The sequence below is a fragment of the Pan troglodytes genome, chromosome 18 (assembly GCF_028858775.2).
Source record: "Pan troglodytes isolate AG18354 chromosome 18, NHGRI_mPanTro3-v2.0_pri, whole genome shotgun sequence".
NCBI classification, from domain to species: Eukaryota; Metazoa; Chordata; class Mammalia; order Primates; family Hominidae; genus Pan; species Pan troglodytes.
In genome coordinates this window covers 73,512,194-73,528,066 of record NC_072416.2, presented here as the reverse complement: position 1 = coordinate 73,528,066, position 15,873 = coordinate 73,512,194, and the positions used below count along the sequence as shown (strand labels likewise).

At 41.0% G+C, this 15,873-nt stretch overlaps 1 protein-coding gene and 1 non-coding gene across 2 annotated transcripts in view; both read left to right on the top strand.

The window, feature by feature from the left end:
• Positions 1 to 15,873, top strand: part of CFDP1 (craniofacial development protein 1) — a 142,345-nt gene that overhangs the window by 18,357 nt on the left and 108,115 nt on the right. The window contains exons 2-4 of the mRNA XM_511111.9: positions 3,359 to 3,476; positions 5,285 to 5,504; positions 6,087 to 6,214. Of these exons, the coding sequence (XP_511111.2) occupies positions 3,359 to 3,476; positions 5,285 to 5,504; positions 6,087 to 6,214 (466 nt within the window). The remainder of the gene's footprint in view (positions 1 to 3,358; positions 3,477 to 5,284; positions 5,505 to 6,086; positions 6,215 to 15,873) is intronic.
• Positions 8,579 to 8,713, top strand: LOC112205951 (small nucleolar RNA SNORA76). Its single transcript, XR_002940085.1, has one exon. It is a non-coding gene; the product is annotated as a small nucleolar RNA SNORA76 (small nucleolar RNA).

Sequence of the window (15,873 nt, the reverse complement as noted above, 5' to 3'; positions counted from 1 at the left end):
GAACTCCTGGCCTTAGGTGATACACCCACCTCAGCCTCCCAAAGTGCTGGGATTACAGGCATGAGCCACCGCTCCCAGCCAATTTCTTTGATTTTATAATTGTGTCATTTCACTTATTCTGAAGATCTAGATTCCTAACGTGATTAATTACTTGCTTTAACCTATGATATAAAGGAAATAGTTTCAAAATACCAGCATTGATGTTACTACACAGAGTAGAACTTTTTTTTTTTGTCTTTGGAATGCATCTTGATGAAGATGTATAGTCAGAATACTGTTTTTAAAGTCCTGGGAATAGATCTTTTGTTTATGTGGTTATGTTATCATTTCGGTATACAGTTATGTTTATTTATTCAAACTTTTGAATTTAAGGGATTTTCAAAGTTCTGTAGAGAGATAAACACAGTGAACTCTTGCTTCTACTCTGTTTTATCCTGACCCTTATAAGGAGCTGTTTTCATTAGTTTCTTGTTTATCCTTCTAGTGTCGCTTTTTCCATATACAAACAAATATAAGCATATTCTTAATTCTTCCTTTTTCCTCATCCAGAGCTGGCATATTTCATACACTGTTCTTTTGCTTTTCCTCTCCTTTTTTTTCTCTTTAACTTAAGAGTATATCTTGGAGGTAAATACATAGAAATTTTACACATTGCATTGTAATGACTGTGGTATTCCATTATTTAGATGGACCATAGCATTTTCAGCCAGTCACTTACTGTGAGACAACTTGAGTTGTTTCTAATTTTTTGTTATTACAAACAGTACTGAGTGAATAACCTATTATATATTCTGGGATAGAAGTGGGACTGCTAGATAAAAAGGTAAATACATTTGTGTTTCTTTGTATTTTGGGGTGGTATTTGTTTTTGTTTTTGTTTTTGAGACAGGGTCTCACTGTCACCCAGGCTGGAATGCAGTAGCGTGTTCATGGCTCACTTCAGCCTTGACCTCCTGGGTTCAAGTGATCCTCCCCTCAGCCTCCCAAGCAGCTGGGACCATAGGCATTCTCCACCATGCCTGGCTAATGTTTAAAAATTTTTTTTAGATATGGGGTCTCACTAGGTTCAGGAGGAAGTAAAATTACATTTCTATGTTCAGATTGCTGTCTTAAGCAGGAACTCACTGCTCTCTTCATGAAACACTGTCACTTAGCCCTTGGTGTTTGGGATGTCAAACAGAATTCCATTTTGGATATTGATTGTTTCCACCTCAGCCTCAAATGCTTATTCTCCAGATTTTCACACAGCTGGCTCCTTCTCGTCGCCTTTAAAAATTTTTTTAATTTATGTATTTATTTTTTTGAGACAGGGTCTTGCTCTGTTACCCAGGCTGGAGTGCAGTGATGTGATCTTGGCTCACTCTAGCTTTGACCTCCCAGGCTCAAGTGATCTTTCTGCCTCAGCTCAGACTAGAGGTGTGTACCACCAAGCCCAGCTCATTTTTGTATTTTTTTGTAGAGACAGGGTTTCACAGTTGCCCAGGCTGGTCTTCAACTCCTGGGCTCAGGCGAACCACCTGCCTCGGCCTCCCAAAGGGCTGAGATTATAGGCGTGAGCCACTGGTCTACCTTTTTTTTTTTTTTTTTTTAAATCTCTTTTATCATTGTTTTAGTTTTTACGAGCTTTTTTGTTTGTTTCGTTTTTCTGAATTATTTTTAAAGTCTTATTTTTATTCCATGGATGCCACAGTTTCTCTTACCTCTTTCAGGATATTAATTACAAATCCTTTTTCCTTAAGTTTTTAATCTGTCCCCCTCCCCATCCCCTCTTTCTGCACTGATTTTGTTTCCTCTGAATTCCTTTCTGTTTGTCTTGAATCTTGCCTTTCATATTGGAGGCTTTTCTCAAGTGTTTGGTGGTCCTTGGTACATTATAAGTGAAGTATTTAAAAGCTGATTGGAGGCCGTGTGCGGTGGCTCCTGTCTGTAATCACAGCACTTTGGGAGGCCAAGGCGGCTGGATCACCTGAGGTCAGAATTCAAAACCAGCCTGGCCAACATGGTAAAACCCCATCTCTACTAAAAATATAAAAATCAGCTGGGTGTGGTGGCACACTTCTGTAATGTCAGCTACTCAGGAGGCCAAGGCAGGAGAATCGCTTGAACTTGGGAGGCAGAGGTTGTAGTGAGCCTAGATCGCGCCACTGCACTCCAGCCTGGGTGACAGAGCAAGACTCCGTCTCAATAAATAAATAAAGCTGATTGGATGCACAGGAGTATCACAACAGTACTGTTTGTAATGACTCCAAATTGGAAACAACCTAGTTGTGCATCAGCAGTAGAATGAATAAACGAATTATGGTATAGTCATACAATGACACACTATTTACTGTTTAGGAGTGAGAATGAATAAACTACAGCTACACTGCAACAATGTGGGTGACTCTCACAAACATAATGTTGAATAAAAGAAGCCAGACACAGAAGAGTACACACTGCAGGCTTCTGTTGAAAGTTGAAAAGCAGGCAAAACTAACCCGTGACTTTAGAAGTCAGGATATTGGTTCCCTTTAGGGGTAGGGCAGTGGTTAGTGACTGGAAGGGAGCACAAGGGGCCTTCTGGGATGCTGCTAATGTTCAGTTCCTCGAGCTGGGGCCCTGGTTATGCAAGTGTGTTCACTGTGTGTCATTCCATTGAACTGTATATTAGATTTGTGTGCTTTTTGGTATGTACACTTCAATTGAAAGTTTATATGAAGTAAAAGAGGAAAAAGGTAGTGGAATCTCTGTGTGGGCAGGGTTGGTTTATTGACTGGTACCCACAGCATGTGGTCAGACATCCAAGCAACACTCTTTTGTTGGGGACCCTTGAATGTCAGTGTCTGACAATGGGACATGGGTGTGTTTGTTCTTTCTGCTATGTTTAACTGGAAGTCTTTAGGTTTCCTTTTAAACTTCTTTTATTGAGAAGACAAAGTGTTTTTTAAATTAGATTTGAAAGATACCCAAGATGAGGTAGTGCATCAGTTTCTTCTTTGAGAAACACATTAGTAGAATTGAAATTTCTGTTCATTCACTCATTCATTTAGTGAATACTTTAAAGTCACAATGAACAGAGTTTATGTCCTCTTGGAGTATACAGCACAGCAGAAATTACCAACATTAAATATAAGTGGGATGAGTTTTGGAGGGGAAATAGAGACTGCCATGGAAGCCTACGATAGAAGAACATAGGGTAGTCTTCAGGGGCAGAGAAGACTTCCCCAAGGAAATGATGTTTTCGTTAGGTGAAGAGTAGGGGAAAATTAACTTTTTCTTAATGAAAATGTTTCGGTGTGAAAGCTTGTATTAATGAAAATGTCTCATCTTGATGTGAAAACCTTTATTCCTGTCTGATCACCCTGTTATGTGATTTCAGGTGGAGAGTATAGTGAAGATGATGTAAATGAATTAGTGAAGGAAGATGAAGTGGATGGTGAAGAGCAGACACAGAAAACCCAAGGGAAAAAAAGAAAGGCCCAGAGCATTCCAGCCAGGTGATGCTGCCCTCAAGGCCCTTAGAAGTTAGGGACTATTGTCACAACCATCCTGATTGCTAAGATTGGTCTCATGATAGATTTAATGAAGCCAGAGTTTCTAACCCTTTTCTCTTTGAGGGAAACATTTGCTGTTATTTTAGGATTAACTTCTTGGTCTCTGGAAAGCTTTAAACATTTTGAGCTTTAATGTAAAGAAAATGTTAATAGGTAATATGTACATATGGTTAAAACAGAAAATTCAGTCCCTAAAAAGATGTTTACCCTGTTCCTAGACCTTGTTGCTTTGCCTCTGAAGAACTATGCTACCAGAGATAGTCTGTGCATGCAAATGCATATATGTCTATATTTTCTTCATTTTTTTTTTTAGAAAAAAAATATAAATAGTAGCATACTCACTTTCTCATTTTCATTTCTCTTTATTTCACATCTTGGAGATAGTACCATGGCAGTATCTCCTCCTTTTCATAGTATTACGTTATGCGAATAGGCCTTACTTTATTTAGGCTTTCCTGTATCGAGGGATGTTTAGATTGTATCTAGCCTTTACTACAACAAAGAAGAGTGCAGTGAATATTCTTTGTATACATGTATACAAAGTATACATAAATATATAAATGTATATAATGTATACATGTATAAATATATCTGTAAATGTAACATTTAGAAGTGGAATTGTTTGATCTAAGGTTATATGTGCAATTAAATTTTAAAAATACAGATATTAGCCCATTGCCTGGCATAGGCCTGGTATGGGCTTCTTTTCCCATGAAAATTATGCAAATTCTGACAGGTTATTTAACTTAGATAAGGGCATCTTCCATAGAAGTCTTTTACCTCACTTGGGTGTTTCTGTCTTCCTGGGCATTGAAGCAAAAAGCAGATTATCATTTATGAAAAAGAAAAAAGAATTGTAGATATTTGATTCACCTAAAGTCAAAATAGTCTAAGAAGCAATATACTCTTATAAGTCTTGGGCCCAGTTTTTTTGTCCTTGAATTTTTTTTGGGACAGAGTCTCGCCCTGTTGCCCAGGCTGGAGTGCAGTGGTGTGATCTCTGCTCACTGCAACCTCCGCCTCCTGGGTTCAGTTCCCTGCCTCAGCCTCCGAGTGGCTGGATTATAGGCACCCACCAACATGCCCGGCTAATTTTCTCATCTTGTTGTGATGAAAGTTTATATGAAGTAAAAGAGAAAAAAGGTAGTGGAATCTCTGTGTGGGCCTCAGCCTCCCAGAGTGGTGGGATTACAGGTGTGAGCCACCGCGCCTGGCCTGTCCTTGAATTTTTCTATGTTCCAGCTCTCAGTTCTTCCGAAAGTGGGAAGAAACATGGATTTTTTTCTTTTTCCTTGAGAACTCTTGGAAGAAATAGTGCAAATAAAGTTGAGGCTCTTCTAAATAGAACTTGTTCTACAAATGGAGTAGCTTTAAAAAGTCAACAATGTCTGGCACATATAATATGTTCTTAGAATATTCTTTCTGGATAGATTAATTCTGTGATTAGGTGATTTGGATGTTTTCTTTGTGAAAACAGCTGGTCCTCATTTAGAAGGAGAACGCTATACTTTGATTTTAAGTGATTGGAGAAAAGTTAGCACTAAGAGCTCAGTTCTTTTTTTTTTTTTCAATTCTTTTTTTTTCTTCTATAAAATTTCAGCTTAACTCTTCTACTCACTTCAGTATATTAACCAGTAGTCCCAGAATTTAAAGTGTTGTTGGGTTTATAAGATTACCTTTGGGATTGGGAGAGGGATAACTGAAATCGTTTTGTGCTGTCTTTCCTTTTTCCTGTGACTGCTGGTGATTAGGAAGAGAAGACAAGGTGGCCTCTCATTAGAAGAAGAGGAAGAGGAGGATGCCAATTCAGAATCTGAGGGAAGCAGTAGTGAGGAGGAAGATGAAGCTGCAGAGCAGGAAAAAGGCATTGGATCAGAGGATGCCAGGAAAAAGAAGGAGGACGAACTCTGGGCCAGCTTCCTCAATGATGTGGGACCAAAATCAAAAGTGCCCCCAAGTACACAAGTTAAGGTAAGTTGAGACATTAATGAGGTGAATGCCTCTCCAGAAATACCCTACATTACTGAGATTTGAAGCCTACGGAAATCGACCAGATGCCTTTTGATAACAATTGTACTAAGTGAAAAGCAAAGCATTTCCTGTGGTAGGAGAATAAGCTTCTCTAATCATGTAAGTTTCCAATAGGCCTTTAACTGGTTAGAGATGAAACATTTAAGAGTAGCTATAGGCTGACTGCAGTGCCACACACCAACAATCCCTGCACTTTGGGAGGCTGAGGCAGGTGGATCATTTGAGGTCAGGAGTTCGAGACCAGCCTGGCCAACATGGCAAAATCCTGTCTCTACTAAAAATACAAAAATTAGCTGGGTGTGGTGGCGGTTGCCTGTAATCCCAGCTAGTTTGGAAGCTGAAGCAAGGAGAATCGCTTTAACCTGGGAGGTGGGGAGGTTGCAGTGAGCCAAGATTGTGTTACTGCACTCCAGCTTGGGCTACAGAGTGAGACGCTATCTCAAAGAAAAAAAAATAAAAAGTATCTATAAACAATATGGTTCATCTTTTGGTGAAACATTACATTTCTTGTTTTTTTTATAGAAAGGAGAGGAGACTGAAGAGACAAGTTCAAGTAAATTGTTGGTAAAAGCAGAAGAGCTAGAGAAACCTAAAGAAACAGAAAAAGTTAAAATCACCAAGGTGTTTGATTTTGCTGGTGAAGAAGTAAGGTAAGAGAACCTTCAAAAACTTTGAAACTAGCGTTTTTAAAAATGAGCGTCTCTCTCTAACTGGTGTTAGCCATCTGTCCTCTTTTCAATCCATCATAATATTTTGGGAGAGTTATATTTGAACTCAAGGAAAACTGGCTCTATAAATTACCAGGGAGTATGAGAAGGTCCTTTCACATATAGCAGTGTAGTTTTTGAGCTTTACGAAGTGGTCAGCTGAACAGAAGCAAGGGAATATGAGTTAAGTATTTTGTTCCACTTGATCATTGCCATGTTTTGTGACTTTTGGTAAGTCATGTCTCCCTTTATTACTCTCCTTGACTGCAATATGAGCCCCATTGAAGTCTCAGAAATCACATAAGAATTGAAAATACAAGGAGAGAAATTTGGTTTCAATATTATTTTCTTTTTCTGAGACGGAGTCTTGCTCTGTAGCCCAGGATGGAATGCAGTGGCATGATCTCGGCTCCCTGCAACCTCTGCCTCCCGGGTCCCAGTTCAAGCAATTCTCCTACTTCAGCCTCCCGAGTAGCTGGGATTACAGGCACACGCCACCATACCCAGCTAATTCTTTTGTAGTTTTTTTGTTTTGTTTTTGTTTTTGTTTTTGTGTTTTTTTAGATGGAGTCTCGCTCCCGTTGTGCAGGCTGGAGTACAGGTTGCGATCTCGGCTCATTGCGACCTCCACCTTCCAGGTTCAAGTGATTCTCCTTCCTCAGCCTCCCAAGTAGATGGGATTGCAGGCCTGTGCAACCATGCCCTGTTATTTTTGTGTTTTTAGTAGAGATGGGGTTTCGCCATGTTGGCCAGGCTGGTCTTGAACTCCTGACCTCAGGTGATCCACCCGCCTTGGCCTCCCAAAGTGCTAGGATTACAGGCATGAGCTGCCACTCCTGGCCTTTTTTTTTCTTTTTTTTTTTTTTGAGACAGAGTCTTGCTCTGTTGCCCAAGCTGGAGTGCAGTGGCTCAATCTTGGCTCACTGCAAGCTCCACCTCCTGGGTTCACGCCATTCTCCTGTCTCAGCCTCCCGAGTAGCTGGGACTACAGGTGCTCGCCACCATGCCCGGCTAATTTTTTAATATTTTTAGTAGAGACGGGGTTTCACCATGTTAGCGGGGATGGTCTCGATCTCCTGACCTCGTGATCCGCCCGCCTCGGCCTCTCAAAGTGCTGGGATTACAGGTGTGATCCACCGTGCCTGGACTTTTTTTTGTAATTTTAGTAGAGACAGGGTTTCACCATGTTGGCCAGGCTGGTCTTGAACTCCTGACCTCGTGATCCGCCTGCCTTGGCCTCACAAAGTGCTGAGATTACAGGCATGAGCCACTGTCCCCGGCCTCAATATTATTTTCTTAGCTTAATAATATTTTTCTGATTGATTAATAAGGTTTATTTACCGTAGGTTAAGTAAGGGCTTAATGCCTTGAGCAGGTTAGTCTCCTGGCTGTTAGGTAAGAGCCACATCCCTGTAATTTCCCTTCCCCCATTTATTTCAATTTTATTATGTGAAAATAGCAGATTTGTGATTTAGAGCTACATGAGAACAGAGGAAGTGCCAATCAATAATTTTATAGGCAGTTACATTGATTTTCATTGGCAGTAATTAATTAGACCTGTAGGCTCTCTGAAAATACAATTTTCCCTAAAATTGTTATTCTTAAAAATAATGTTTTCAACAATTATTTATCTAGTGAAGATATATTTAGGGAAAAGAATTGACACTATCAGTTTTTTTGTTTTGGTTTTTTTTTTGTTTGTTTGTTTGTTTTTTTTTTTTGAGAATGGGTCTTGCTGTGTTGCCTAGGCTGGTCTTGAACACCTGGGCTCAAGCGATCCTCCAGCCTTGGCCTCCTAAGTAACTGGGACTTCAGAGATGTACTACTCTGCCTGGCCATTATCACTTTTACAAATGGTATGGAACAAAACTTTTTATTATTAAAATTTTCTCTCTAACTTCTTCTGAAAAATGTCACACTTATAGAAATGTTGCAAGAATAGTATTACAACAAACACCTACATACCTATGATCCAGATTCACCACTGGTTAATGTATTGCCTCTCTCTCACCATCTATATCTGGGTTTTTCTTTTGTTTTGGCTGAACCATTTGAGAATTACTTGTAGACATTGTGACACATCAGCCTTTAATACTTTAGCACGTGTCTCCTACGACCAAGGGCATTCTCCATTGTAGCACGATATAACTCTCATATTCAGTAAAGTTAATATTAGAGCAGATTACTATCTATAGTGAAGGACCCCAACTTAAAATTTTCAATCTATTGCAGACCAGTACTTTTCTAAAAACACAATAAAAAGGAATTACTAGAAAAACAAATATAAAAGATAACTAAATTTTTACTAAGATTCGACAGATACCCTACTGCCTCTCTTTGTGGTGGTGGGGCTCAGGCTGCAGCACCACAGCACTGTGTGTGTGTATAACTGGGGCCACCTGCCCCTTCCAAGTGTGGGCCTTTTAACCTCTATCGACAGGTGTGGGGGAAAAAAAGATTTAATAGACATAACATTACATTTCAATGCATGTGGTCAAAATGAACCGCAGACAGGAAAAAGAAAAGAATTTTGTAATTATACAGGCTGTTCATTGGAAGTGTTAATATACAGGGAATCACTGTTACCTTTTATTCTGTTATTAAAACAAAAAGCTGGCCTGGCACGGTGGCTCATGCCTGTAATCCCAGCACTTTGGGAGGCGAAGGTGGGTGGATTGCTTGAGGTTAGGAGTTCGAGACCAGCCTGAACAACATGATGAAACCCCGTCTCTACTAAAAATAAAAAAAATTAGCCAGGTGTGGTGGTGCACGTCTGTAATCCTAGCTACTTGGGAGGCTGAGGCAGGAGAATCACTTGAATCCAGTAGGCAGAGGTTGCAGTGAGCCGAGATCGTACCACTGCACTCCAGCCTGGGCAACAGAGCGAGACTCTGTCTCAAAACAAAAAAACAAAAAGCTGAGTAAAATATCAATTCTCAGTATTAAATGTCAGACACACACTTTGAATAAACACTATTTATTATTATTATTATTATTTTGAGACAGTCTTGATCTGTTGCCGAGGCTAGAGTACAGTGGCGTGATCTCGGCTCTCTGCAACCTCCGCCTTCCGGTTCAAGTGATTCTCCTGCCTCAGGCTCCCGAGTGGCTGGGATTACAGGTGCCTGCCAGCGTGCCGGCTAATTTTTGTATTTTTAGTAGATATGGGATTTCCCCATGTTGGCCAGGCTGGTCTTGAAATCTTGACCTTATGATCCACCCTCCTCAGCCTCCCAAAGTGCTGGAATTACAGTGGGAGCCACTGCACCCGGCCCACTGTTTATATTAATATTTGAAGTTTTTATTGTGATGAAAGAGCTTGTTTCTTTCTTCTTAATCTAAGTTGTATTGATGACTGTACTCCTCCTGGGGGATCATTTGTATGTAAATTATTTCTTTGTTGGTTTTCTCCTTCCTGCCTTCTGACCACCCTTCCATCCTTCACACAGATTTTTTTTTTAACATGGGATCTGCCAGGGTGTAACACAGAGATATTTTCATGGGATCAGAAGTATACATTTTAAAGCAGTTTCATTTAGTTCAGGGTTTTCATTTTTTGCCTTTATCTGCAATGAATCTGGATAAAAGTAAAAGATGTACTGTGCGTGCGTTCTTTCTCTCTCCTCCTTCCCTCCCTCCCTCCCTCCCTTCCTTCCTTCCTTTTTTGAGACAGAGTCTCTCTTTGTCACCCAGGCTGTGGTGCAGTGACACAATCTCAGCTCACTACAGCCTCAACCTCCAGGACTCAAGTCATTCTCCCACCTCAGCCTGCCGAGTGCGTGGGACTATAGGCATACACCATGCTTGGCTAATTTTTGTATTTTTTGTAGAGATGGGTTTCACCATTTTGCCTAGGCTGGTCTCGAACTTCTGGGCTGAGGTGATCCTCCTGCCTTCACCTCCCAAAGTGCTTGGATTGCAGGTGTGAGCCACCGCACCCTGCCTGTGATACTGTGTTTTCAAAGTTTGTATTAAATGCTTCATTATAGCCATTTTCAATAATTTATCCCGTCAAGTTATAATTACAGTTATTTTTTAGTGAAAGGAAAAAGGAATTCTGGAAGCCCAAATTTCCTATACATGAATTCTTTTTTTTTTTTTTTTTTTTTTTGAGACAGGGTCTTGCTCTGTCATTCACGCTAGCCTCAACCAACCTACGAGGCTCAGTTGATTTCCCCCGACCTCAGCCTCCTGAGTAACTGGAGCTACAGGCATATGCCACCATGCCCATCTAACTTTTAAAATTTTTTTGTAGCAATGTCGTCTCACTGTGTTGCCCAGGCTGCTCTTGAACCCCCTGGACTCAAGTGATCCTGCTGCCTTGGCCCCCCAAAGTGCTGGGATTACAAGTATGAGCCACCACACCCAGCCATGTGTGAATATTTTTTTAATAGAAAATACAATTCAAAACATTCTATGAAATGTGTTAATTTGTAGAAACACTATTTTTCTAGGTTTGTAACTTGCATTTTTACCCTTATAATTTATTTGCTACTGAAAAACATGTTAAATTGCTTTCTTGCCTGGAAGTACTAGGATTATTTTTTGTTTTTGAGAGACAGGAGCTAACTCACTCTGTCACTCAGGTTGGAGTGTGGTTGTGCAATCATTGATTACTGTAACCTTGAACTCATGGGCTCAAGTGATCCTCCCACGTCAGCCTCCCACCACAGCCTCCCAAGTGAACATCACCACACCTAGCTAATTATTTTATTTCATTTATTTGTTTGCTTGTTTATTTGTTTATTTGAGATGGAGTCTCTGTCACCCAAGCTGGAGTACAGTGGCGTGATCTCAGCTCACTGCAACCTCCGCCTCCCAGGTTCAGGCGATTCTCCTGCCTCAGTCTCTCGAGTAGTTGGGATTACAGGCATCTGCCACCACGCCTGGCTAATTTTTGTATTTTTAGTAGAGATGGTCACCATGTTGACCAGGCTGATCTCAAACTCCTGACCTCAAGTGATGCTCCCGCCTCGGCCTCCCAAAGTGCTGGGATTACAGGCGTGAGTTACCATGCCTGGCCTATTTGTTTATTTTTATTTATTTTATTTATTTTTATTTTTTGAGTTGGACTCTCGCTCTATCAACCCATCCTGGAGTGCAGTGGCGCAATCTCGGCTCATCACAACCTATGCCTCCGGGGTTCAGACCACTCTCCTGCCTCAGCCTCCCGAGTAGCTGGGATTACAGGTGCATGCCACCACGCCCAGCTATTTTTTATATTTTGAGTAGAGATGGGGTTTCACCATGTTGGCTGGGCTGATCTTGAACTTGTGACCTGATGACCCACCCACCTTGGCCTCCCAAAGTGCTGGGATTACAGGCATGAGCCACCGTGCCCTGCCTATTTGTTTGTTTGTTTATTTTTAATATTTTATTTATTTAATTTTTTTGAGACAGGGTCTCACTCTGTTGCCCAGGCTGGAGTGTAGTGGCTCCCTCATGGCCCACTACAGCCATGATCTCCCAGGCTGAAGAGATCCTTTCACCTCAGCCTCCCTGATACCTGGGAATATAGGCATTGGTCACCCATGCCTAGCTAATTCGTTTTTATTTTTTTAGAGACGAGGTGTCCCTATGTTGCTTAGGCTGGTCTTGAACTCCTGGGCTCAAGTGATCCTCCTGCCTTAGCCTCCCAAAGTGTTGGGATTACAGGTATGAGCCACTGCACCTGGCCTATTTTATTTTTTTGTAGAGATGGGGTCTTGCTGTGTTGCCCAAGGTGGTCTTGACCTCTTGTCCTCAAGTGATCCTCCTGCTTTGGCCTCCCAAAGTGCTGGGATTACAGGTGTGAGCCACCATGTCTGACCATCTACATAAATTTTTTTTTCTTTTTTCTTTTTTTTTTTGGAGACGGGGTTTTGCTCTGTCACCCAGGCTGGAGTGCAGTGGCGCAGTCTTGGCTGAGTGCAGTGGCGCAGTCTTGGCTCACTGCAGTCCCTGCCTCCTGGGCTCAGGCAGTCCTCTCACCTCAGCTTCCTTAGTAGCTAGGACTGCAGGTGCATACCACCACACCTGGCTCATTTGTTTTTTTTTTTTTTTGAGATGGAGTCTCACTCTGTCACCCAGGCTGGAGTGCAGTGACACAATCTCAGCTCACTGCAACTTTACCTCCTGGGTTCAAGCAGTTCTCCTGCCTCAGCTTCCTGAGTAGCTGGACTACAGGCACGCACCACCATGCCCGGCTAAATTTTTTTTGTATTTTTAGTAGAGACGAGGTTTCACCTTGTTGATCAGGCTGGTCTGGAACTCCTGACCTCATATGATCTGCCCGCCTCAGCCTCCCAAAGTGCTAGGATTACAGGCATGAGCCACCACACCCGGCCTCTTGTGTTTTTTGTATAGATGGGTTTATCCAGCCTGGTGTCAAACTCCTGGGCTCAAGCATCTGCCTGCTCGGCCTCCCAAAGTGTTGGGATTACAGACATGAGCCATCATGCCTGGCACCTGTATAAATTTTAAAAATTACAATTGAGTAACAATTAAAATGATTGTAAAAATAAGTTATAAAAATAAATGCTTACGTTTTATTACATTTTTGGGCTTTAGTTGACAAGATAATTCTGAAGTATCACACACAATGTAATGTCCTACTGCGTGTGACTGATAATTCATATCACATGTGACTCACCTTACAAATCTGGCATAACTGAATTTATACTCTGTTTAATGGAAGCGCCCACTGCTCATGTCTTGAGTATTGTGACATTGTCAAATTGCTGAACAAGTTTCTAAATACTCACAATTTCTGTGCCCATCTCATCTTGGACCAATAACAGGTAGTTTTGCAGTCAAAACTTGAATAGCACTATATACAAATGATTCCATTCAGTTTTTCCCCAGTTATCCCAATAATGTACTTTATAGCTGTATTTCTTGTTCAATCTAAAATCCAGTCTAGAAGTCCAGCGCGCTATCCGTTGTGCTACGGAGCCACCTCTAAGATCCAATCTAAGATGAAAACCATAATTGGTCTTTTGTTGTTGCTGTTGATTTTGCATTTGGTCTTTTTAAACTCCTTGCACTTAGAACTGTTTTTCATGCCTTTTCTGTATTTCACAGCATTGGTTTTAAGCTTTTTTTTTTTTTTAAGAGTCCAGGCCATTTGTATTGCATAATGTCCCTCAATTTGGATTGCTGCATTGTTTATGATGAGCTTCACATTAATTATGTTAGACAAAAATACTACATTGATGATGCTTCTCATCCATCAAGAGACTCAACATTGATGGGGATAAGTTAGGCCACCAGTATCTTAAGACAGTACCTTTGGGGCCGGGCGCGGTGGCTCATGCCTGTATTCCCAGCACTTTGGGAGGCCGAGGCAGGCGGATCATGGGGTCAGGAGATCGAGACCATCCTGGCTAACACGGTGAAACCCCTTCTCTACTAAAAATACAAAAAATTAGCCGGGTGCAGTGGCGGGTGCCTGTAGGAGGCTGAGGCAGGACAATGGCGTGAACCCGGGAGGCGGAGCTTGCAGTGAGCCAAGATCATGCCACTGCACTCCAGCCTGGGCGACAGAGCAAGACTCCGTCTCAAAAAAAAAAGAAAAAAGACAGTACCTTCCAGAATTCTTCATTGTAAGGCAACCTTTTCCTTGGTAATTAGTTGTTTTCGGGATCCATAAATAATAATAATAATAATTACTATTATTATTTTGACACACGGTCTTACTCTGTTGCCCAGGCTGGAGTGCAGTGGTGCGATCTCAGCTCACTGCAACCTCCGCCTCCTGGGTTCAAGCGATTCTCCTGCCTCAGCCTCCCGAGTAGCTGGGATTACAGGCACCTGCCACTGCACCCAGCCAAGTTTTTTATTTTTAGTAAAGACAGGGTTTCATCATGTTGGCCAGGCTGGTCTCCAACTCCTGACCTCAAATGATCTGCCCACTTCGGCCTCCCAAAGTGCTGGGATTACAGGTGTGAGCCACCATGCCTGGCCCCATAAATAATTATTGATGATATGAATTAGTAATATATTTTACTGCCTGAAATTATTCTGGAAGCTGTTGAGTTGTACATCCAGTAGGGGACCAGCAGAACGCTGACAGTATAAACTTTTAATAGTTTGAAAGTCCTATAAAAATAATATAGAAAGTATATTAATGTAACATTAGGAATATAGGTTTAAAAGTTTTTTGAAGTCTTTTTTGGCTTGAATTATTTTCTATGTGTTATGCAGACTAAGAAAGATTTATTTATAACTTCACTAGTGGCCCTCACATAGAGTGTACAAAAAGCTGGTAAATAACTGTTGCTGTAAGAAGTCATTAGGCCAGGCGCAGTGGCACATGCCTGTAATCCCGGCACTTTGGGAGGCTGAGGCAGGAGGACTGCTTGAGTACTGGAGTTGAAGACCAGCCTGGGCAACATGGAGAAACTCCATTTCTACAAAAAATATAAAAATTAGCCAGTCGTTGTGGTGTGTGTCTGTAGTCCCAGCTACTCGGGAGGCTGAAGTAGGAGTGTCCCTTGAGACCAGGAGGCAGAGGTTGCTGTGTGCCGAGATCGTGCCACTGAACTCCAGCCTGGGTGACAGAGTGAGACCCTGTCTCAAAAAAAGTCATAAATTTTCGGTCAAATTAAGTGTTGTGGACTTGTTAGTAAATACTATTATAGTCGTGTGCTGCAAATTTCCTATTTCATTTTTGAAAACAAGTGGATGGTAATTTTAAATGTCCTTGATGGGTATTCAGGGCGTCTGCTGTTTTCTCAATTTGTCAGAAGAGGGCAGCACCATGTCTATAAAAAACAAAACAAAGAAATGAGTATGGAAGCCCTTTTTTCATATGAATTACATACTGTCACATACATTTTATATTTCAAAATGATACATGCTTATTACTTTAAAAATCATGTTACAGAGGTATATAATGTATATAACATGAAAAGTGAAAGTTCTGTAACTCCCTTCCCCTAAAGAAAACAAAAACCCTGTTAATAGTGGGCATGTTGACAGGATTTTTTTAAACTTAATTTATTTATACTTAAATTTAGGCATTATAAGGAATTCTCATAAGGGGACTTACGAGATCTGAATTTTCATTGATAACAGATACAAATTTGTTGTATGGATTTGAGCATATCTTTTAATTTCTTCATGTCATTATTCTCCTTTTTGTCTCTGTATCAAGTTAAGAGCATTACTACATCTTCAAGAAATGTGAGAAGAGCTGGTGATGACAGGAAGGAATTTGTAGGTCTAAGTGTAAGGTAGTGTTAGCACAAAGTTAGTCTTCGGTTTTCTAAATGTATTTTAATGTTAAATTTTGGGCTTTGATCATTTCATTTTGTTTTTGTCCCTACTTGAAAAACGTTTAGCTTATTAACCTAGGGGAATGGGGGAATATAGTATTTTGTATTCTGCCCTATCACATAACCAGCTGAGCCAGTTAGCTCAGACTTTCCTAAATGATTCACCTTTTGGAAAAAGCCAGTCATGGAAAGTTTCTGCCCAAATAAAGACTTTCAGGAAGTTCTGAGCAAGTGAAAATAAAGTTAAAATGGAATTTCTGTTGAGAACACTTGAATTAACTATTACTAATAATAGGCCTTTTCCTGTCAGAGTTCCCTCTTGTGCGTTAGAGGTGGTCTATAATT